The sequence below is a fragment of the Hypanus sabinus genome, chromosome 20 (assembly GCF_030144855.1).
Source record: "Hypanus sabinus isolate sHypSab1 chromosome 20, sHypSab1.hap1, whole genome shotgun sequence".
Lineage (NCBI taxonomy): Eukaryota > Metazoa > Chordata > Chondrichthyes > Myliobatiformes > Dasyatidae > Hypanus > Hypanus sabinus.
Genome location: NC_082725.1, coordinates 51,906,859 through 51,930,890, shown reverse-complemented (window position 1 = coordinate 51,930,890; position 24,032 = coordinate 51,906,859). Strand labels below are relative to the sequence as shown.

General features: G+C 40.3%; 1 protein-coding gene across 4 annotated transcripts in view; it reads left to right on the top strand.

The window, feature by feature from the left end:
- Positions 1–24,032, top strand: part of rbm24a (RNA binding motif protein 24a) — an 82,127-nt gene that overhangs the window by 25,857 nt on the left and 32,238 nt on the right. For 2 of the 4 annotated variants that reach the window (XM_059945497.1, XM_059945498.1), the window contains 4 exons: positions 4,704–4,921; positions 5,119–5,242; positions 5,462–5,516; positions 15,751–17,869. In XM_059945497.1, coding sequence (XP_059801480.1) covers positions 4,754–4,921; positions 5,119–5,242; positions 5,462–5,516; positions 15,751–16,096 — 693 coding nt within the window. In that variant the 5' untranslated portion in view covers positions 4,704–4,753 and the 3' untranslated portion in view covers positions 16,097–17,869. Of the gene's footprint in view, positions 1–577; positions 4,922–5,118; positions 5,243–5,461; positions 5,517–15,750; positions 17,870–24,032 lie in introns of those variants that run through there. The other 2 variants (XM_059945499.1, XR_009507089.1) reach the window with 2 other exon arrangements.

Here is a 24,032-nt window from a genome sequence, read left to right as displayed (position 1 = left end):
TACATTCCTTCTTCATCTTTCCTGCCTATCCCCTCCCTGTTTCCCCTCCCCCACCCTTGATCTTTCCTCTGATTGGTTTTTAACCTGACACCCACCAGGCTTCTCCTTCCTACCCTCCCCCAACTTTCTTTATAGGGCCCCTGCCCCCTCCCTCTTCAGTCCTGATGAAGGGTCTTGGCCTGAAACGTTGGCTGTTCATTTCCATGGATGCTGCCCGACCTGCTGAGTTCCTCCAGCTTGTTTGTACCTGTTGCAATCACCTGGCAAGCCTTCTCACTAAATATTCAAGTTGGAAAATATACTTTTCAGTGATAAATAAGATCAAATGCAGATCACATAAACTACTTTTGTGGATCCTTCACTGTGCAGTTGTCCTTTCTGTACTCAACGTGAACAGAGATCATTTGGTTGGCCTTTACTTACCTAAAAGAAAAGGTAATATAAGAAATGGGAGGAATAGTCCATTTGGCCCCCCGAGCCTACTCTGCCGCTCAGTAAGATCATGGTTGATCTACTCCTTCAACCCATTTACCTGTCCTGTGTCTAAATCCTTTCATTATTCTAATATCCAGAAATTGATCAATCTGTGTTTTGAATGAATGAAAATGACTGAGTCACCACAGTCTGAGTGTGGCGATTCTCCTATTTTGGTCCCTTACTTTGAGGCGTACCTTTTAGACACTTAATCTTACAGGAAGCATCCTCCGTGTATTCAGCCTGTCGAGTGTTCTGACTATGTCTGGGTGAGATAATTTCTTATTTCTCTCAACTCTAACCACATACTGATGTTCTTCTAGACTGAGGACACACACTCTTGAGTCCAGTTCCCAATTTCTTCTGTAATTGGCTGGTGAAGAAGCAAACAGCATAATCAGAAACTGAAAACTCCAGCCATTTTTTGTCACTAGTAAATGACATATTTACTCTTGCTGTAATTGCATTAAATGCTACATTTAGTCAACAACAATGCCATTTTTGAGGAGCTCTTGATACTTAATGTCTAAAAGAACTTGAACCTCCAACTTGTTGACTGAGGAAGAACCAGTAACTATGAAACAGGGATACAAGTGTGTGGTGTGAAGTGGATGAGATTGCTACACAACAGAAACAAGGTTGACCAATATTTGATTGCATTTTACTGATGTAAGTGTTGCCTCAATACTTAATGACTTAAGTGACTTCATCAATAATTTGAAACATTTGGTTAATAATATACTTAATAGACCAAGACATTAGGCATGGCTGTACTTTGCTAATTATTGCTAACTTTTTGATTTTTAGGGCAATATTACAATAGTTTCATTGTCACTCTGCATCAGGCCACAGTGGTGTACCTGGTTATCATCATTTGTGCAGTGTCCTATAACGTGGGCGATTGTGGTCATTACCACAATTGTTCTTGACAAAGTTTTCTCCAGAAGTGGTGTGCCTTTGCCTCCTTCTGGGCAGTGTCTTTACAAGACAGGTGACCCCAGCCATTATTACTGCTCTTCAGAGATTGTCCGCCTGGCTTCAGCGTTTGCCTAACCAAGACTTGTGAAATGCACTAGCTGCTCATACGGCTATCTACTGCTCCCGTGGCTTCACGTGACACTGACCAGTGGGCTAAGCTGGTGCTACACCTTGCCCAAGGGTTACCTGCAGGCTAGCAAAGGGAAGGCACACCTTCCACCTCCTTTGGTAGAGAGGTATCTCCACCCCGCCACATAGATAGGACACAGAAAACCTATGCCAACCAACTGGCTGGAATTTACAAGGACATCTGCCGCCTCTCACTGCTGCAGTCAGAGGTTTCGGCCTGCTTCAAAAGGGCATCAATCAGACAAGTTCCCAAGAAAAGCAGAGTGAGCTGCCTCAAGGACTATTGCCCTGCAACAATTTCATTTACTATGATGAAGTACTTTGAAAGGCTGGTCATCGTTAGAATTAACTTCTGCCTAAGCAAGGACCTGGACCCACCGCATTTTGCCTACTATCACAATAGGCCTATAGTGGATGCAGTCTCACTGGCTCTCCACTTGGCTTTGGACTGTCAGGACAATAATGATACCTACATCAGGCTGATGTTCATTAATTACACTTCAACATTCAATACCATCATTCTCTCTGAACCAGTCAACAAGTATCAAAACCTGGGCTCTGTATCTTCCTCTACAACTGGATCCTCACCGGGTGACCACAATCAGTGTGGGTCAGAAAAAAAATCTCCTCCTCACTACAATCAACGCACGTGCACCTCAAGGATGCATGCTTAGCCCACTGCTCTAATTGCTCAACACCCATGATGCTGGCTTGGCATAGCTTAAATGCCATCTGCAAATGCACTGATGACCAACTCAGCAGAATCTCAGATGGTGTCAAGGAAGTGTACAGGAGTAATTAAAACCAGCTGAGTGATGTCGTAACAACAACCTTGCACTCAGCATCAGGGAGACCAAGGAACTGATTCTGAACTTCAGGAAAGGGAAGTCGGGAGAGCACTTACCTGTCCTCATCGAGGCATCAGTAGTGGAAAGGGTGAGCTGATGTCAGCACCTCTGAAGATCTGTGTTTGGGCCCAACACATTGATGCAATTATGAAGAAGCTATGCCAGCAGCTGTACTTCATTAGGAGTCTGAAGAGATTTGGTATGTCACCAAAGACTGTAGCATATTTCTACAGATGTACCTCGGAGAGCATTGTGACTGGTTGCATCACCCTCTGGCATGGAGGCCCCAAAACACAGAATAGGAAAAGCCTGAAGAGAGTTGTAAACTCAGCCAGCTCCAGCATGGGCACTAGCCTCCCCAGATTCTAGGACATCTTCACAAGGCAGCTTACAAAGGTAGCGTCCATCATTAAGGACCTCATCCACCCAAGATACACCCTCTGCTCATTACTACCACGAAGGAGGAGGTACAGGAATATGAAGGCACATATAAAGTATTTTGGGAGCAGCTTCTTCCCCATCCACCATTATTCTTCTGAACAGTGCATAAACACCTCATTTTTAGCAGTTATTTATTTTTACATATTTACACTGTAGATTGTGTATTTTATGTATTGCACTGTACTGCTGCTGCAAAACACCAAATTTCATGACAAGTGTCAGTGATAATAGAACATAGAAATCTACAGCAAATTACAGATGCTTCAGCCCACAATGTTGTGCCAACCATGTAACCTACTCTAGAAACTGCCTAGAATTTCCCTACTATGTAGCCCTTTAAGCTCTATGTCCCTATCTCAAAGTCTTTTAAAAGACCCTATTGTATCCACCTCCACCACTGTCGCTGGCAGTGCATTCCACCACCCTCTGATATCCCCCTTGTACCTACTTCCAAGCACTATGCCCCTTGTGTTAGCCATTTCAGCCCTAGAAAATGCCTCTGGTTATCCATACTATCAATCTCTCAAATAGCCCTGATTCCAATTCTGGTTCGGTACTATTGTATGCATTAATTTTCTTCTTTAAAGATAATGTCAAAACAACAAATTATAAAGCTTTTCATTGTAGACCTATGCAAGTCTAGACAAGCTGACCTGTTGTTTTCAAATTGCCCAGACAGTTTTCTCCCTTTCCTTTCCGAATCTTTGGGTTCTCTTTCTGCTTAATGATTCTATTTCTAACTCACCAGATCCACAAAGTGCCCTAAATTGTCTCTACCTCATGACTTTAATCAGGGTCAAAGTGCAGCGTGGTAGCGCAACAGTTAGTGCTGCTGCCTCACAGTGCCAAGGATTTGTGGAGATTCCTATGGCTATGTAGTGTTAGGCAGAAAGAATGAGAGGGTTGATGGGCATGTATGAGAAGGAATTCTAGGGATGAAGCACAATATTTAAATGAGACTGATGAGATGACTACCCTAAGGACTAACATGGATCCGTCCTGCTGATTGGCCTCCTTTTGTGTTATTATAAAATCACCTTACTTCATGGTGCTCAGGACAATTGCACCCTTTTGTTGAAAACCCATGTTTGTTTAATAATGGGGAAGATAGATTATTTTTGATCTCTCACGCATCATATCGCTTTTTGAAAAAAAAATTCACATGGTTTTCAACCCTACTCTAGGAATAAAGCAGAGGTTGCCTTGAATAATTGACTGCTCATTGCGGTAACTCATCCGTTAACTTCATTAAATTAACGCGAGGAGACCTGACTCATTTTGCGTTTCGTTTTGACTTCCAAACCCCGTTTCGCGTCACAGTTTCCAAACTGCATTCTTGCGCAACAGCATATCATATCGCACTGTTTCAAGCGACTTCCTTGCTGAACACGCTGGGTGACGGTGTCTCTGAATTATAGTCAGCACGCCCACCCCTGACAACCCAAATCCCCCTGCAGCCAGTCTGCAAGCGACCTGATCTGGGTTCCTGTCACGCCCCTGCCGGATGATTGACAGTTCTGGGGAGGGCAGGCGTGACGCGTGACCCAAGTGGGAGTCGGGGCGGAGTCATCGCCGGGGGCGGGGATAAACCGAGTGAGTGGCAGGAGAAGGCCGGCCGGCCGGCCGCGGGCACTTAAAGAGCCCGGGCAGCGGGAAGAGCAGATTACAAGCGGGACAAGCGCACCCGCAAAAGTGCAGTTCATCTACCTCACAGGGCGCTGGAAACTTGTTTATTTATTTATTGGGGGAAGGGAGGAGTTCTGATATAAGGCCGACGGGGGAGGTGCATTTAAATCATTTTGTTTCCTCTGCCGGCTCCTGTGCTTGTTGCAGCCCTGAAACGCGCCAGCCACTGAATTCTTGCAGCCTGCACCGGGGGCGAGATGCACACCACTCAGAAGGACACCACTTTCACCAAGATCTTCGTCGGCGGGCTGCCCTACCACACCACCGACGCGTCGCTCCGCAAGTACTTCGAGGTCTTCGGTGACATCGAGGAAGCGGTGGTGATCACCGACCGGCAAACCGGCAAATCTCGCGGCTACGGTTTTGTAAGTACCCCAATTCAGGGGAAGGGTTTGAAGGTTAAACTGCAACAGTTAATGAACGATAGGCAGCAAGCGAGCCTTGCTTGTGAGAGTCCACATGATACTGCATTGTCTTATTGTTGCGGAGGATTCCTAGGGTGTTGTGCCTTTTTGTTTAACTGATGCTGGGTGTATCCCCGGTTCCTTTACCTTGCATTCAGGTGACCATGGCTGACCGGGCGGCGGCGGAGCGTGCATGTAAAGATCCCAATCCCATCATCGACGGCAGGAAGGCCAATGTCAACCTGGCGTACCTGGGGGCGAAACCGCGGATCATGCAGCCAGGTGAGTGGATTGGGATCAGGAGCTCGAAACTCCGCCAAAAATGAAGAGTTTAAATCAAATTAAGTAAACGTTTTGCAAGCGTAGAATCCCCCCCCCCTTTTTTTTAAATTCACGTTAGGAAATTAATCTTGGCATCGTCATGGATGATGGGGTGTTTTATGTCAACTTTGTGATCGCACTGTTTCCATTTGTAACGATTGAATCTGGTTGCTTTGACAGGTTTCGCTTTCGGAGTACAACAGATTCACCCCGCTTTTGTACCCAGGCCTTATGGGTAAGTGCCGTTCCTCTCCCGCTGCTCTCAATAACCGGCTTTCCGTTCCACTTAAATGCAGATTTATTTACACTTTTTAAATGTCTTTCGGCTTCACAGACTGCGGTTATTTAAACGCTGCACCTCGACTCTGTACTTAAAGTGAAATCCAGTTAGAAAGTGATTGTTTAGTTAGCTACTATAGGATTGATAATAGTTAAGCATCCTTTACCAATGACCAGCCTAAACTTTTAGCAAGTAAAGGACGAGAATCAAGTTTAATATCCCTGGGATTATGTCGTGAAATTTGTGGATCTACTGTGCTATGCAATCTCTCAACGAGTCAAGTTCTGAAAGCGATTCCGTTCACCCAGCCAATTACTGAGACACAATAGCTTGTTGGTGCTGTGCAACGGTTTTATGTACTTATTTTTAACAGGTCGACTTTACCCCCTTTTGGCTTGACTCAATTCTATGTATTTCTTTCTGATCTGACAGGGATCGTTTACAATTAAGATAACATGATGATGAGAGAAGGATTTGATGATATGAGGTGGAATAGTTACCGAATGAGCAGATCTTAAACTGTAACCAGTAGACTCAAACAAGCTAAAAATGGTGATTAACTGTTGCATGTATGTTATTTCTTAAAGTGTAATAGAGCTGCGTGTGCTTTTGTTTTACTTTTAATGAAGTGGTGTTTAGAGCTAAACGAGTAAATTGCGTGCTTTTTTTTAATGAAGAGAGCTGTAGTGAGGACTTTTCTGGAGTTTTCTTTGTTCAAGAGTGTTGATTTGTTTTGCCATTGTGAGCAAGAGGTCCCACTTTATTTTGCTTTGTTGCTGTAGCCTGATTTCCAGTTAACAATTCAGTTTCTGGGTTGTAGTGAGTGCTAAATCTTGTGTGACTTTATTTTTTTGATTACCAAATCCACTCTTTGCGTGCATGTTGCAATGTTTTTTTTAATTTATCTTGGTTTGATTGTTTTTTTTTATTTTGTTAACACAAGTGCTTTCATTGTATGTTCTTGGACACAGCAATTGATAATTATTCACAACATCATAATTAAGCATGATTTCCAAGTGCTACATTTCCTAAGGATATTTTGTATGTTGGGTCCATCTAATTCTAGGCCAGGTACCGTATCTCATCATAGTAAAAATAAGTGACTGTATATATAGCACTACACACAAAGTGCTGGAGGAACTCAGCAGACCAGGCAGCATCTATGGAAAAGAGCACAGTCAATGTTTCAGGCCAAAACCCTTCAGCAGAGCATAGCACTTCTGTGTTTACCCAATTGTATTTCATCCTTTGAAAAGTTATAAAATAAATTATTTTAATGCCAAAATCTTTACATTCGTACTTGAAACAGTATGTGGAAGCATTCCCCGCATATTGTCATTCAACTAAATTTAGAGTTTAGAATCTGTGCAAAAAAGAATATTTTCTTTTTACTGATTTTTTTTTTGGTTAACTGCCATACTTTGTCTAAAATGATTTTAGCAATGGCCGAAAATAAGAAAAGAGCAACTGCAAACCATATAATAAAAAAGTTATTCATAAGGTGTGTACTTAAGAAAAGTGTGCACACAATCTGAGTCTGCTAATCTGCTTTTCTCCCCATGAATAAATGATGCTGTATAACAATAGGTTCAGTAAATAATGAATGACTAGAGCAATGATGCAGGTGGAAAATACCGAGTGGCTTTAACTTTTAAAAGGTGGTGTGGCTATTTCATTATATGGTGTAATCTGAAGGTCTCATCTATTTTTTATAAGTAGAGCTCTAATTTAACACTCAAGCTCTTTTACATCAGTCCACCTGTCCAAATCCATCTAACTTACAACAATTATTTGATTAATGTACTCAATGTCCATTTATTCAGATTACTTCAAAATCTTTCTTTCCTTCCTAATAGTAATTTGGTGAGGCCGGATCTAATTGGACTATTATTATTGACATCGTATTGCAGTTGGTCTGCTTAAAAAAATGTTAATTCTGCACGTTCGCTATGTGGGTTACATAAGCAATGTTTTCCCATTTTACCTTATACAGATATTCCTCCTCTTTTGATAGATCCCTTAAGCAGAAAATTAAAAATAGAGTAGGGAGTCATACTGCAGCCTGCCTTGTCAGTCAGCGAGTGTGAAATGGCACAGGCTGGGGAGTGTGCTAAGAGTTCCCTTGAGTTTAAAAGAGAATGACCCTCAGTAGCTCAGGTTTCACATTCCAGCACCTGTTCCATTTTCAGTGGGTTTCAAGCAAAAGTCCAACAACTTTCACCCCTGCCCCAACAGTGTCTGATGAAGGGCTGACATTTATGCACCTAACACAATAGCAATGATTACCAAAAATTTTGGCCAGTGTTAGTTTGTACATAGTATAAAATAACACTGAATCCAGTTGGGAGAGGTGGGGGTAGGTATCATTTATGATACTAAAGTTCAAAGTAAATTTATTATCAAAGTGCATAAATGTCACCATATACAACCCTGAGAATCATTTTCTTGTGGGTGTTCATAGTGAATACAAATAAACAAAAAGAAACAACAGGTTTACTGTGATGAAACCAGAAATAAGACACTGTTGGTATCAGGGGAAATGGACAGTGGTGAGGGTTTTTAATTTCCTTTCAAATAGAAAATTAAATGTTTACTTTTTACATTAGATTGTTGTAGAGAGTATAAATCTAAGGGCCATTATTATAAGAGTTGCAAATAAGTTCATAAGATGTTAAAGGGAGACTATTTCTCTCAATGGTGAGAATTTGAAATTTGCCAGCAATTGCAATGTATGAGGCACTGGTAAATCTTGGGGTAATCTGCATAAAAGTATGGGGGGGAAAAAAGCAGGAATATAGGGATATGTTGATAGTTTGATTATGGACTAGAAAGAGAGTGGCATGGAACATAATAGAGCCAAGTAATCTGCATGTAGTCTAAATTAATGTTTATGCTCATGAAATATCACGGGTTCTTATCAGTGTGCCTTAATTGCCACTTGGTCAATATAACAAAAAATTCTCACAAGTTCTGAAATGGGAGTTTATAATTTTCATCTGTCATGGAGTATTAAATGCCAAAAAATGTAAACCCTATCCCAGCTGGTGACATAGTGTCATCTGCACCGGACTTCACAGCAAATGGCCCGGCTTTGAATCTGGTCAGCTCCCTGCATGCTTTCCATCCATGATGGGTTGAGCCTCAAGCTAGCAATTCGGCCTCAATTTAAAAAGAACCAGGCAAATGCTAAAGAAATGGCAAGGTTGTAGCTTGATGTGCCACAAGGCGTAGAGAAGGGCCACAATATAAACCTGGCAGTAAGGACTGAGCTAATGTACAGGGTCTTATTTATAATTACTACAGAACATGTTTAAAATGTTAGTTTGCACTAGGGAATGCTAACAGCATTTTATCTACATCTCACAGCAAGTTACTTTTTTTTGCAGTAAGTATTTACTTAACTACTCATTGACTCTTTTGTTTCTGTTGTGCTCCGTGAATGGTATGTTTTGCTGCTCTAGCAAGATGGCATATTAGATGGGTGACTAAGTCTTTTCTATTGTGTGGGGCGATCTAGGGTAGTGTAACTTAATTCTTGACCTCATGACTGGTATACTTTAACTCAGGGAAGCCTTCTCTTTCAGTTAACTTTTGCAGTGTTTGGGTGATCTCATAGATCAGATTGTATTAAAGTTAGGAAATCTCAATAAGAGTGCATCATGTAACGGAGGCCGTTAGCCTAGCCACTGTTGAACTCCACTGAAGCTAGGCCAAGTGGAGTTGGGAAGCAAGGACAGAACGCTGACAACCTGGTTATGAAACAAAGCATACAGGTTTAATTAGTTACTCAAAGTTAATGCCACATGCACAAGTGCAATGGAAGTTTTGCTTGCAGCAGCACCACATTTTCCAAGAAACATTCTTAAGAAATTATACACAATTTAGCAAGCTTATATTAAAAAAAACTCAATTAGAACAAAAAAAACTCCAGTTCACTTTGCAAACACGTGGAAATTTGCAGATGCTGGAAATTAAAGCAACACACAAACAAAATGCTGGTGGAATGCAGCAAGCCAGGCAGCATCTCTAGGAAGAAGTACAATCGATGTTTCGGGCCAAGACCCTTCATCAGGACTAACTGAAAGAAAAGATAGTAAGAGATTTGAAAGTAGGAGGGGGAGGGGGAAATGCGAAATGATAGAAGACCAGAGGGGGTGGGGTGAAGCTAGGAGTTGGAAAGGTGATTGGCAAAAGGGACAGAGCTGGAGAGGGAGAGGATCATGGGATGGGAAGCCTAGGGAGAAAGAAAGTGGGAGGGGAGCACCAGAGGGAGATGGAGAACAGGCAGAGTTCACTTTGACCATTTTGATTACTTCGTATCATAGTATTGCAAAACTGGAGTGATTTAAGGTTATGCAGGTGGGGAATCTTCATTGAGGTGTCATATTCTAGAGGCAGTGCCTCCTGTAGGTACTGCGTGGTGGGGAGGAAAGTGCCCATAATGTAGTAGGCAGAGTCCAACAAATGGTAGAAAACAACCATCCATAAGGAATGACCCTGATACCACAATTCTTGGCTGCATATATAATCAATTTGAACTTGGGAGTTGATTTTGTGCTGTTGGCACAGAGCAGAATGGTGACAGGATATTGGGAAGTATCAATAAATGCAGAAAGGAAAGGCAACTTAACATCAATATAGCTGTATAAGTTGTTGGTGATGTTGTACTTGAAGTGCTGTGTATAATTTTGGTTATTTGCTATTGGAAAGATGTGATTAAATTGAAAAGGGTGCAGAAAATATTTACAAAGATGTTGCTAGGATTAGAGTTGTAAGGAGAGGTTGGCCAGGCTAGTCCTTTATTCCATGTAATAAAGGTGAGTGAGGGGGGTGACCCTGTAGAAATATTTCAATGAAAATTTTCTCCAGAGTACAGAACACTGAGAGGGTAACCTTCCTTTAAAAGTAGGAAAGGTTTAAATAGATTCTATGTTCTACTTGTGGGCTAGATCTGAAGAGAATTATGAATTGTCTAATAAATCTGAAGGAGAATTCAAAGCAAAGCTATTTATCCAGCATATAAAATGTAGGTTTTGCTACCATAAGGAGTGACTAATTGACTAGCTTAAGAGGTATTAAAAGGAAAGTGAGGCAAGCTGACAAAGAGAAAGGAGAACGTGGTAGCACTGACGAAAGGTTTATGCAATAGATGCCTTTTTTGGTTCTTATGATTGCATGACGAAATGGATTTGCCCATACGTACTTCAAGGTTCACCTTGGAATTTCTGGCGAGGGCGTCCACAGTTGCCGTGACTCAGAGAGAACAACTGCAGAGGCTTCCCTCCTGTGCTCAGAAATTGCCAGGTGTACTGCTTGTTGTGAATAAATACATTGATGTAGAGATGAATGTGAATGAGCTACATTGTTAATGTGGCATTAATTGTGTTTTTACAGTATCTGAAGTAAGACATTTAATATGTCTACCAGTTCTTTGAGGTGTCTTGTTTACTAAATTAAAAGTTTGTTTTGAAGTGCTTTGAGAGGCTGGTAATGTATGAAGTCCCACCTTTCAGCTACATTGGACCCTTTCCAGTTCACCTTATGCTCAAACTGCTCCACTGCTGATGCCATAGCCTCAGTCCTCACTCCCTCCTGTCCCACCAAGAAAGTGATGCCTCGCATGCCAGAATATATCCACCTCAGCTCAGCATTTAACACGAATATTCCTCAGAAGATGGTGGCTAAACTGTCCTTGTTGGAACTCAATACCCCTTTCTATAACTGGATCTTGACAGAAAGACCCCAGTCTATTCAAGTTGGCAGCAACATCTCAAGCTCCATCACACTGAGCACTGGTGCCCTCCCAGGTCTGTGCTTAGCCCACTGCTGACTCACGGCTGCACTGCCAGGTTCAGCTAAAAAGCTGCATGATACTACATCAGCAACAGTGAGTCGGCAAACAGAGAGGAGGGAGTGAGCCTGAACATGGACAAGACAAAAGAGATGATTGTGGACTTCAGGAAGGCACAGGTTAACCACTCTGCTGTGGAGAGGGTGAACAGCACAAAGCTCCTTAGTGTGCACATAATGTGCAATCTAACCTGGAAGAATAAAACCTCCTCACTAGTCAAGAAGGCACAGCACCTTAAACACTTTTTGAGAAGATTGAGGGTACAAGGCACCCCGTCCCCATTCTAACAACTTTCTACAGGATACCATCAAGAGTGTATGTGTGTCTCATTGTGTGGTATGGAAGCTGCAAGACCCTAAAGAAGACAGTAAAAACCTGGACCACTGTAGTCAAAGGGCTATAGCATTGTTGATGATCCCTATCACCCATCCCACAATCTCTTTGACGCACTACCATCAGGAAGGAAGCCCTGGAGGATCAGGATTAGAACTGCCAGACTGGGTAACGGCTTCTTTCCTCAGGCTGTGAGACTAGTGCCACCACCGAGGTCTCGTCGCTAGGACAGCGAGCTGTTTACTGTTTGTTTGTGCTGCACACTACTTGCATTTTGAATTGTATTTTATTAACTTGTAGTAATATTTTGGTTTGTGTGATGTGTTTTGTGGGTATGCCATTTTGTGTGTGTTATACAGTCAGATGGCAATAAACGAACTTAAAACATGAAATTCTTTGTACTTTTTTAAACTCTTTTTTTTCCGCTATGTCTAGTGAAGTAGACTGTATTAAGGAGGGAACTGCAAAGCTCTGTGGCCTATGGAACTGAAGGTAACAAAGTTGAAGCAATGGAAATCAAGGGTCTGCGTATCACCATTCATTAAATTCTGATGTGACTTTTGGAGGTGTTGGTATGTTGTAAATTTTTTTTAAAAAAGGAAGGCGCCACCATAGGTGATTAAGAATCAGGGTGGCAGCTGAAGGCAAATTTATCTACATTTGGTCCCAGTTAAGAACTTCAAGTTTAAGTTCTTCCATAGGATATCAGCTTCCCCTTTCACATTATAGGACCTGCAATGTGAGCCTGTTATCTCTTTGTAGGGCCAGAGTATCTTAAAATACAACATTAGCTATTTTGAGTCTTTTCAACTTGTATGTGAGAAGTTTTGAAATGTATGATGCCTTTTATTTTGAAAACCATTCTGCCTCATTTTGCTTACTTGTAATGAGCTTGCTGTTGCTTAAAGCATTCGTCAGATTTTAGTTAGTTGGTGAAGAATTGCTTTAATGATCTAGCAGAATTCCAGTTTGTCCATGTGTTGAACTGCCATCATCTATACTTGTTGGGAGATTATTGAACCAAGCTGAAAGAGTAAGTTGCTGAAGCTGTATTCTAGTCAAACACTAAATGTATGACAGTAAATTTATAATAATAACTTTATAATCATAGTAATATCTGACAGCGGTGTTTATAAAGGAATATAAATGACAGTTTGATTCCAACCTTGATATTATTTAAATGCAGCTACTGTCATTCAATCTCTCTCTACTGCCCATTATGCTACCGGCATTTAGGGCAGCAATGAAGGTCCTGCATCTCGGACTGTGTTCTCCCTTCACTGTGACAGTAGCCCGTGTCAGTCATGCAAGCTCCAAGTGGAGATTCATCAATATTATTGCACTCAAATGCAGAAGGATTCTTCATTGTTGTTTCCATAACAATTTTCTTTTACCAGTCAGGGTTGTTAGCTCTGAGCTGAACCCCAAAACTTGGTCTGGTCTCTACCTTTTGACCTGTTTGGCATGGATGACCCTACTGAGAACCAAAGCACAAGGCTGAGACTCCAGATAACAACATTCACTGAGGCATGCAAGCCTCCAAACCCTGTGACAAGTTTGTGGGCCTCTTGGAGGTGTCAGTAGCATATTGCATATTACTGGACTATTTTGTTTGGAAGAAGGAGGAAGATAAAAGCTGTCTTGTGTTACAGAGCCTCTTTTGATTGGCTTATGAAATAGTCAGGCTAGAGTGCTCTTGTTATTTGATCAAGGATAGTAGGAAAGGCAGCAGTGATCAGCAAAGAGCGTTTTTTTTTAAAAAACAACTGTTTACATCCAGTAGATTCTGATGAACCTTTGAACTTTTTTATTTTGTGGTAACAACACCAAAGAAATAGTACTTTGTTATTCAAAATGTGCTTTTTGCATGAAATCAAAAGACATAACTTTACAGTAACATCAGTGTATGTACAGCATATGAAGAGGATGATTCTGGTCTCTCTCTCAAGTGTGTTCATCAGACTTTGATTCTAATTTGGGTTCCAGTGTTCCATACGGAAGTCTTCATGACAGAGTTCAATCATCATAAATGTGGATCAGATGAAAAAGGAAAATTTTTTTTTTCATTCTCATTCAGTATTTTTGGCAGTTAACAGGCATGCAGTTTCCAGAGGCTTAGTGGTTAAGTGTTAGTTACCAATACACTTCAGTGAAGCTATGATCATGGGTACTATAGCAACCTATATTAAGATGAGAATGTTATTGTGCTTTTTGGCTGCCACTGCGCATTGTTAGGAAAGGTGTTTTTTGAAAAAATGAAAACAAATAGATATTCAATAATAAATCCTTGCTGCTTATTAATTTGTCAAGGATTAGAAAGTGCCTCAGACTTCTAGGCTAAAGGCAATTGATATGATTGGCTGCTAATAGCTTCTCAGCATCTTCTGTTCATCTGAGTATTCTGAGTATGTTCCTTTCATATAGGCAACTTACAGAATTTTATTACACATAGAATAATACATATTATTTCTAGAAGAGAAAATTTCGTTGTCCTTTGAAACTGGAAAAGTAAATGCCCTTGTGCCTCAGACAACACCCGTGTTAAAATGGTCTTGCCAGCCAATTGCTAATGATCTTTACAGTTACATTTAGAACTAAAATAAATTTACCACTCATGAATAAAACAGGGCTGCAAGCCAATGCGATTGAATGAAGTTGCCATAGGGTTTGTAACATATCACCTAATGTAAAATAAGCTTGTAGCCATGGCCAACCAGGTGCTTTCTGACTAAATGAGTGAACTTCAAAGTTCAGTAGTTCATGCTCACAACTAAATTATAGAGATTGGTTACTGCTGAACTATTATGATCACCTTCTGCACTGGACCTTAGGATGTACATATACATTGCACTGTTTGGAGTAAGGAGTTCATAGAGCCATTTGAACTCCTTTCTGAGTACCTCATGGATTAGAGCAACTTGAAGATGCACATACAGTATATTTTCAGGGATAGGTGACTGGCATCATCTTTCTGAAAACAATTGTATAATCATCCTGTCGTCTCTGCAGTCAAGTTTTTTTTCTCTCTCTCTCACAATGACATGTTTTCTTTTCATCCTCCAATCTCTTGTCTTTTCGTGTCTTTTTTTTTCTTTTGCGTGTCATTAGGTGGATCGTTGCAGCTGTCTGATGGGGGTCCATGTCCTTAAAAGTTTTCGCTTTGCCCAAGGACTTCCTGTGACCTTTTCCTAGAATGTAATGCACACGTACTGGGGTTCAGTGCTGTGTTTTCCCCCCCCCCCCCCAGTAGTGTCTGTTGCTCCCTAGTGGAGCCTCATTGGTAAAAAGTGAGAGCCTCAGTAGGTTTCATGTGTAGAGTGATCTTGCCGTGTGACCATTTGTTTATCACCTTGTGGCCTTTTGTTTTGTATCTTTTCTTAATTTTTTTTGTTTTACTTTTTGCCTGTGTTTTTAATTAGGGTGATGGGGCTGTGGATCTGTGATATGATATGATATTAATGAGTGCTGAGACCTGCATAGCATCACATAGGGTTGCCATGATATTTTTATAACTAATAAGCTAAAAATGCCAAGAGAAGTTTATTAATGTTCCAGTGAACTATCGTCAAATTATTTGAAAGAATATTGAATTTTCAGAAATTGTTCCAAACCCTGTTGGGAATATGCAAGCTGCAGAATGTTGATAATTTCCAGGGTGGTAACTTTTGTTCTTCGTTTGTGCTGCTAGAATTAGTTCCCATTCTCTTTATAATTACCCATTTCATTTGTTAGTAAAATACTAAATACCAATATTGGTCACTTGTACAAGTGTTACAATTTTCTGATCATATTGTATTGTAAATAGTGGGCCAAATATTTCCATAACCTCTTGCACCCATTCAAAGGTTAGCAGGAGATAATTATGCTTTCTCTTATTATGGCAACCCTATATGCACAATAACATTTAGAATCCTTTTTTTTTAAAAAAAAAAGCAGTGTGGACAAATCAAGCTGTAAGAGGTGCTGGCTGTTTCCTTACTGGTGTTTTTCTTCCTTATCCCACAGGATTCCTGCTCACTATGTCTACCCACAGGCCTTTATGCAACCCGGAGTCGTCATCCCACATGTCCAACCTGCAGCTGCTGCGTCTCCTTACATCGACTACACGGGGACTGCGTACGCGCAGTACTCTGCAGCCACAGCTGCTGCAGCTGCAGCTGCTGCATATGAGCAGTATCCATATGCTGCCTCCCCTGCTGCTGCAGCAGCGGCCGCCGGTTACGTCACTGCCGCTGGGTACAGTTATGCGGTGCAGCAGCCCATGCCGAGTGCAGCCCCAGGGGCGGCTGCTGCCGCTGCAGCCTTCAGCCAATACCAGCCCCAGCAGCTGCAGACAGACCGCATGCAATAACAATGGGACACTTTTGAAAACAAAACCTAAAAGTGCGCACTACTTCTAGAATCTGGAGAGCCACCATATATTCCATAACTCCCCAGCCAGTTACAATTACAGCAACAGAGATAATGGACATGGGGATGGGGGTTAACAAAGTATTCTACTTTCTGATAAGAGAAAAATATTTTTCCAGCTTTTGATTACTGTGAACAATTGTGCTATATATTGTCATATTAGAGAAGATGGAACAGCAGAAAAAAATGTTTTTTGTGTTTACGATCAAGAAAATCTTTTAAGAATCAAGTCCAAAGCTTTCAACCAGTCTGCAACTTAACATGCATTAACAATGGGACATAACATAGTATAATTGCTTTGTGAACACTGTTTCTTCATCAGGGAAATCGCTGCAATACTTCCAGCCTGTACCAATTTCAGGAGCTGCACGCAATAACACTGCAACATGCAATAATAATAATAATTTAAAAACATGAAATGTGCACATCAGGGGGTTAGTGAGATACAGAGACAATTCTTCACTATGGTAATGACTACAGTTTGAATTTTAAAGCACTGAATGTCATTCACTTTTTTAAAAAAAAACTCTGACCTATGCAACGTATTTGGGATATCTGAAGTCTCTCTCGGGCATCGAACAATCAAAGCGTATGACCATGTGGCGTGATCAACGGGCACCTAAGTTATTTATTTCTTTTTATTCATTGTTCCCTGATATGCATGAATGGAACTCTGAGCAGGTGATCTGGATTTAATGCACAGAGCAGCTGTGCGGACAATCAATAAGGCAGACAGTTCTGGAAATACACATCACTCGTGCGTGTTTGATGACCTGTCACATTTTAATCTCTCCCGTCCTGTTACACTTCTCGGGAAACTTTAACCGCTGCTGTCAGCACATCGGATTCTGAAATTGGATCAGCTCCTGACAATGACGGTCTCTTCTTTCTATTTTATTGCATCTGTCCGTGGTCATTGATTGAAAAAATGAAAGAAAATTGTGGATTTGAAGTCATTGGTTGAAACTGTGCCTTAGAAAATTATTATAAACCTATTTTAAAATTATTTATTGTAAATGTTTTTACAATCCTGCGCACTATAGAAGGGAAAATAAGTGCGAAACTATGTATGTATTCAGCTCATTGCAGATAAATTATTAAATAGGTATTAGTTTATATTGTTAAACTATATCAACCTTCAAAATGTTGACTCCAGTTTATTTAAAATATTTCTATGACGCACTATTCGGTGGTATTATCTTGACAGTTGTCAATTTTAGGATATTAAATTAATATTTACTCTGAAGTGTTTCTTTCTAATGTTATTAGCTGCACACATACAGACCTCTGATAATAGAAACATTTAACTTTTTGAAGTATTTCAAACTGTTACTCAGCTTTGTGGATAGTTTTAACTGCCTCTGTTGCCTGTTTCTAATTCTCAGTTGCTTTGCTGACTTAAATATTTCTATTCTTACATGTGCTGCAAATGGATCATTTTTCTAAATTTTGATTTTTTTATATATATATATATACTTGGGGGGCGGGAGAGAAAGCTAATCTAAGATTTTCTTACAAGGGGGAAAAAGGCAAGGATTTTGAAGACCTTTTTTCATGTTGCTAAACTATAGTATTCTTCAAATCTTAATCTTCGTAACACTATTACTATCATGTTTCTGTAACGGTGTAAACTGCTTTATAATATATCAATATTCTCCTCTACTAAATATGTTCAAAATAAAAAAAATTAAAAGTTGGATGACATTCTATTTGTTTTACTGGTAACTTTTATATCAGTTGTTTTGAATATTCAATTCCTTTGATCATTGTGTGGATCAGGTAAAAAGTGACATCTGACCTTCAGAAGACAAGAGAAATGTGAAGGGGATTATACTGGCTTTAATTCAATTGCTATTTTAAATCTTTCATTTCTACTGGGTTCTGTGGAAGTTAATAGAGGGGGGTTAATGGATGACTGCATTAGTTTTACCTGATTACGCTGTTAAAATTACCATCACAAGCTAGTATTTAGTAATTCCAGAAATAGAAGCAAGCTACTAAAATCATAAGCCCAAGTTCAATGTATGGGCAGGGAAAAATCCTCTGAACACCTTGATAACTGAACCTATATATTCAGCAAAAAAGCAACCAACTTGTATTTGTATAGCCCTATAGATAGTGAAATGTACAAGCATCATTAGCTGACACATTTCCTATTTCACAATCCACACACAGCAATACAACACAAAAAAAAACAAAGAAAATTTAAGTACAGACCAGGACAACTTTAACAGAGTATCATCATGGTATCTCACACACATATCCAATAGGGCAAACTGGACCTTGGCTTAGTCTCCCATAGCTACCATGTTTGACAATGCAGCGCTCACTCAATTTTACACCAAATTTTCATGTCTTAATATCAATGGCCAAATATGTTTTCATCACTTCTTTGTTTTATTCATTTCACTGATTACCCTTAAAGCAAAAGAGTTCAGTTATGTTGAAGTTGCAAGGGAAGGAATCCCATATTCTATTTTGTTTCATCAGTTCTTAACTACTTGGATGCCATGACCAAAGCTGAAGTATAAGGAAGGATTTGGCCTCTTGTTTCAAGACATTTTTGATGCCAGAGCAAGTGCAATCACAAGTAAGCCTGCTCTAGAGGCAGTAGTAAACCCAAATCCAGGGAAAAGTCATTGTATTAAACATAAAAACATATATTTTGGATTGTTAAGATTTTTGGATATTGAAAAAAGATGTTTCAAAAGTTGTGGGCAGTTCTAGAAGCTTTAAGGAGTATTTTCACTAATATCTGTACTGTATAATATACAGTATATACATTGTTTCTTTTTATTAGAAGAGGAAAATTATTATTGTAATAATCCTTCTTGTACCCAAGTCTCTGGAATACAAACAGCCATCCAGCCTAATGTGGAGTACACACACAAAATGCTTGAGGAACTCAGCAGGCCAGGCAGCATCTATGGTGGGGGGGGGAGAGAAAAGGTTCAGTCAATGAAATGTCAACTGTACTTTTCCCCCATAGATGCTACCTGGCCTGCTGAGTTCCTCCAGCATTTTGTGTGTGCGCTCGCATTTCCAGCATCTGTGGATTTTCTTTGGTTTGTAATGTGGAGTGCTCTCAGTTGCCCTCTGTTAAGGAACACTGTCCCTAAGTAATTATTTGCTGAATTGTTTCTGAGTGATGGAGCTTATCAGGTGTGGGTGGCAGCTCAGCTAGAAGAGTTCAAACTCCCATCTCAAAGCTCTGCTGCCTCATGAGGAAGGCTGTAGAAGTAAACTCCAAAGAACAGTCCTACATTGAGTTCAACGCTGACTAGCAACTCTTCTTGGTGCCAAACCGTATCAGTCACTGCTGTTGATCAGCTGCATGGAGAGGGGGAGTCTGCTGCATGGTTAACAGCTTGCTCTCCATATCTTACTGTCCTTGCATATTGACTAAATGTAGACAGCTGGAATGTAACATTCCTGGTTGACCCCAACAAATGGAGTGTGTCAAAATGATTCTAAAATAAGAATTTTGGGTGATTTTTGCATAGATGGCAATCTGGTGCAATTTCATTTCATTGTACAATCTTGTGGATAGTTCATTTTGTAAAGGAATGTTGTTCATTAAAGTTCCTCTCTGTTATGATCCCAAATCAAATTGGGCACATTACAACTACTTGAGCTTATTGTTTGTAATGGAAAATTGATGAGCATGAGCCCAGTTTTCTAAGGCATCCTTGAAATTCGTTAAAGTCTACATGAAAGTAGACAGTAAAATGTCATATAATATGATTTCACCTCCCATTGTCCATGTGGAGGCTTGACTCTGCTGTTAGTGTCCTAGCAGTAGCCACACAATGTTGGTAGACTCTTCGAGTGCCATACTAACCAAGGGTGTTCTGAAGAGCACACATGCTGGAAGATCTGAACTGATCAACCAATCAATAATAATGTTGCCCTTGGCCAATGATGACTGTTTTGGAAAGAGATCTTGCAACAGTCACCTTGTTGTAGGAAATTCTTTTCATCATCCATATCATCATTAAAAACATTTTTACTGAATTCCCTAGAGTATCAAACTATTGCACATTGGTGTCATCTGCACAGAACATCTCAATTAATATGTTAAATAATTAGAAATGGCTTAATGAACAATGTCCTAAACCTGGGAAAATGTTTCCATTTGAAAAGCAGGAATTAAGAACATAATGTAATCTGAGTATTTGGATTTGACATAAAAACAGTGAAATCACCTTGTATTTTTAAAGGTAGAAAATGTTGTGCTCCACATGATCAGTAACTGTTTTTTCTGCATCACATAGGTTTTAGAGGAGGTGATAATGATGTCCGATGAGGGTTAGACAGTGGATGTTGTCTGTGTGTGTACATACATACATAAGTAAAGCATACGAGAAAGCCACACGTAGCAGTCTGATCCCAAAGATTAAGGCACATGGGATTCATGATGACTCGGTAGATTGGATTCAAAATAAATTTGACCATAGAAAATGTAGGATACTGGTGGAGGGGGATGTTAGAGGGATTCACTGGAGCTCTGTGAATAAAGGTGTCCCACGGGGGTCAACGTCGATATAGATTTGGATGAAAATGTAGGTGGGCTGATTAGTAAATTTGCAAATGACGTGGAAATTGATAGTTGTAGTTAGTGAGAAAAGTTAGCAAAAGATACACCAGATATAGATTGAATAGAAATATGGCATAGAAATGACAGGTGGGGTTTAATCCTGAGAAGTATGCAGTGTTGCACTTTGGAACATCAACTGTAAGAGGAAAATGTACCAAAAATGGCAGGACCCTTAGGAGCATTTACAGAGTGAGGTGGGGTGCAAGTCTGTAGCAGCCAAGAAGATAGAATGGTAAAGAAAGTGCAAGATATATTTGCCTCCTTCAGTTAGGGTAGTAAGTATATAAGCCAGGAAGTCATATACCATCTGTGTAAAACTTTGGTTAGGTCACATTTGCATTTCTGGTTGCTGCATCACAGGAAGCATCTGGAGGGTTTAGCTGTTCACTGTTGTGTTGCCTGGATTGAGGTATATTAACGATAAGAGAGATTGGGCAACCTTTTCTTTTGAGGTTCAGAGCCCAAAGTGTGACCTGATATAAAACTATGAGAGGCATAGACAGGATAGATAGTTTTTTTTTCAAGGATGGAACTATCAATTACTAGAGGGCATGGGTTTAATGTGAGAGAGGGAATGTTTAAGGGAATTTACAAGGCAGGATTTTTTTTTTACATGGAGTGTGGTAGGTGCTTGACACCCACTGCCAGAGAAGGTGGCGGAAGAAATATTTAGCAGTATTTTAAAGGCACGTGAGCAGGCAGGGAATAGAGAGATATAGACCATGTGCCATCATGTCAGCACATTCACCATGAGCCAGATGGCCCTCTCAACATCGGTAAAAACAAAGAGGTGGCTACTGACTACAGGTGGAGGAAACTGGGGTCGTCATTAGGGGTCTGGAGGTGGAACGGGTCAGTAACTTCAAATTCCTTGGTGTTATCATCCGAGAAGATCTACCCTGGGACTAACACGAAAGGCAAACAGTGCCTCTACTTTCTTAGAAGTTTGCACAGATTGGGAAGGTCATCCAAAACTTTGAAAAACTTCTAAAGATGGACCTTAGAGAGTATTCTGAGTTGTTAGTCCATGCCCTGGTATAGAAAGACCAATGCCCAAGAACATAAAAGCCTACAAAAAGTGGTGGATACAGCTAAGTCCAATACAGGAAAAGCTGTCCCCACCATTAAGCACATCCACAAGGAAACAGCATCCATAATTAAAGAGTCCCAGCATACAGGCTAAGGTCTTTTCTCATGGCTGCTATCAGGAAGGAGTTACAGGAGCATTAGACCCCACAACACCAGGTTCAGGAATAGTTAATACCCTTCAACCATCAGGCAACGTGGAGAAGTTTACTCACCTCAATGCTAAACTGATTCCACAACTCATGGACTCACTTTGAAGGACTTTATAACTCATGTGCCCAATATTTATTTATTGATTGATTAATTTATTATATTTGCACCGTTTATCTTCTTTTGCACATTAGTTGCTTGTCAGTCTTTGTGTGTTTTTTTTTATTGATTCTATTGTATTTCTTTGTTCTACTCTGAATGCCTGGAAGAAAATCGACTCTGGATATTATCTGGTGACATATATGTACTTTGATAATAAAACTAATTCAAACTTTGAACTTTGTTCCTTTGCTGTATTGTTCTATATTCTATGTTGAGATAATATTCAAGGATGAAAAGTCAAATCATGGAGATTTTTGTTTTACCAGGCAGAGTGGGCTAAATGGTCAGGCTTAAAGAAAAAGTTTGCCCAGAAAGGTAGGATTTAACTTTTGAACAAATATCTTACCAGGGCTCCTGAACTAGAGGGGATAACTTCACTCAACTTCACTTGTCCATCACTGAACTGTTCCCACCGAACTAGGCTCAATTTCAAGGACTCTTCCACTGGGAATCAAATAGGAAGCTGTTATTTTAAATTTATTTCTCAGGATCTGGATTCTCCTGGCAAGATGAACATCCCTTGCTCATCTATAACCCCCAGGAAAATGCTGGTCAACTGCATTTTTGAAATACTGCAGTCCTTGTGTTGAAGATGGGGAGGGACAGGTTTCCAAGATTTAAACCAGCAAAGTTCAAAGTAAATTGATTATCAAAGGGCATATACTGTATGTCACCATATACAACTCTGAAATTCTTTTTCTTGTGGATAATCACAGTAAATACAAGAAACACAATAGAATTAATGAAACAATATATGACAACTAAAGTGCAAAAACAAACTGTACAAATACAAAGAAAGAGAAAAACAAATAATAATAGTAATAAATAAATAAACAACAAATATCAAGACCATGAGATGAACAGTCCTTGAAATTGAGTCTAGTTTGGTGAGAACAGTTCAGTGATGGACAAGTGAATTTATCCCCTCTAGTTCAGGAGCCTGATGGTTGAGGATAATAACTGTTCCTGAACCAGGTGGTGTGGGTCCTGAAGCTCCTGTACCAATGGACACAGTGACAATTGAGCATGAGCTGGATGGTAAGGGTCCTCGATGATGGACACTGCTTTCCTGCGACAGCACTCTGTGTAGACATGCTCATTGGCGGGGAGGGCTTTACCCGTGATGGACTGGGCTGTACAGTAATAATGAAGGACTATAAAACATTTTAATATGGAATGGCATGTGCGTTGGAGGGCTTTTGCAGGTAGTTGTGTCCCCATTTGCTGGCTGCCTTTGTCCTCCATGGTACAAGAAATTATGATTTTGGGAAATGCTGTTGGAATAACCCAGGCAAGGAACTAAAGTATATTTTAAAGGTGATGCACACCACAGCCACTGTGCACCATTTTTAACAAAGGGAATGAATATTTAGTTTGGCTCATGTGATGCATTCAAGGGAACTGCTTTGTCCAGGATGCCATTGAGATTCTTGAAAGTTGTTGGAGTTGCATTCAACCAGCAAGAGTTCCAGCACACTCCTGACTTGAGCCTTCCAGATTTTGGAAGGGCTTTGGTGTAAGAGGAGTGATTCACCACAGGATATCCAGTCTGTGATCTCCTTTTGTAGCTACTGTAGTTATGCAGCTGGTTCAGCTGAGTTCTTAAATAAGCAGTGACCCTCAGGATATTGATGGCAGGGACTTTATTTTGTCAGAGATGGCCATTACTTGAAATGCTTCATTGACATTTCCCAACTATTGGTTTGTGCCTGAATATCATTTAGGTCTTGCTGCCTGTAAAGATGGACTTTACTGAGGAAATGCAAATGGAATTAAAGATTGCACAATCATCAGTAGAAATCCCAACTTCTGTGCTTGCAATGGAAAGAAGTTCATTGATGAGGCGGGTGAAGGTGGTTGAGTTTAGCCCTAATGTCCTGGG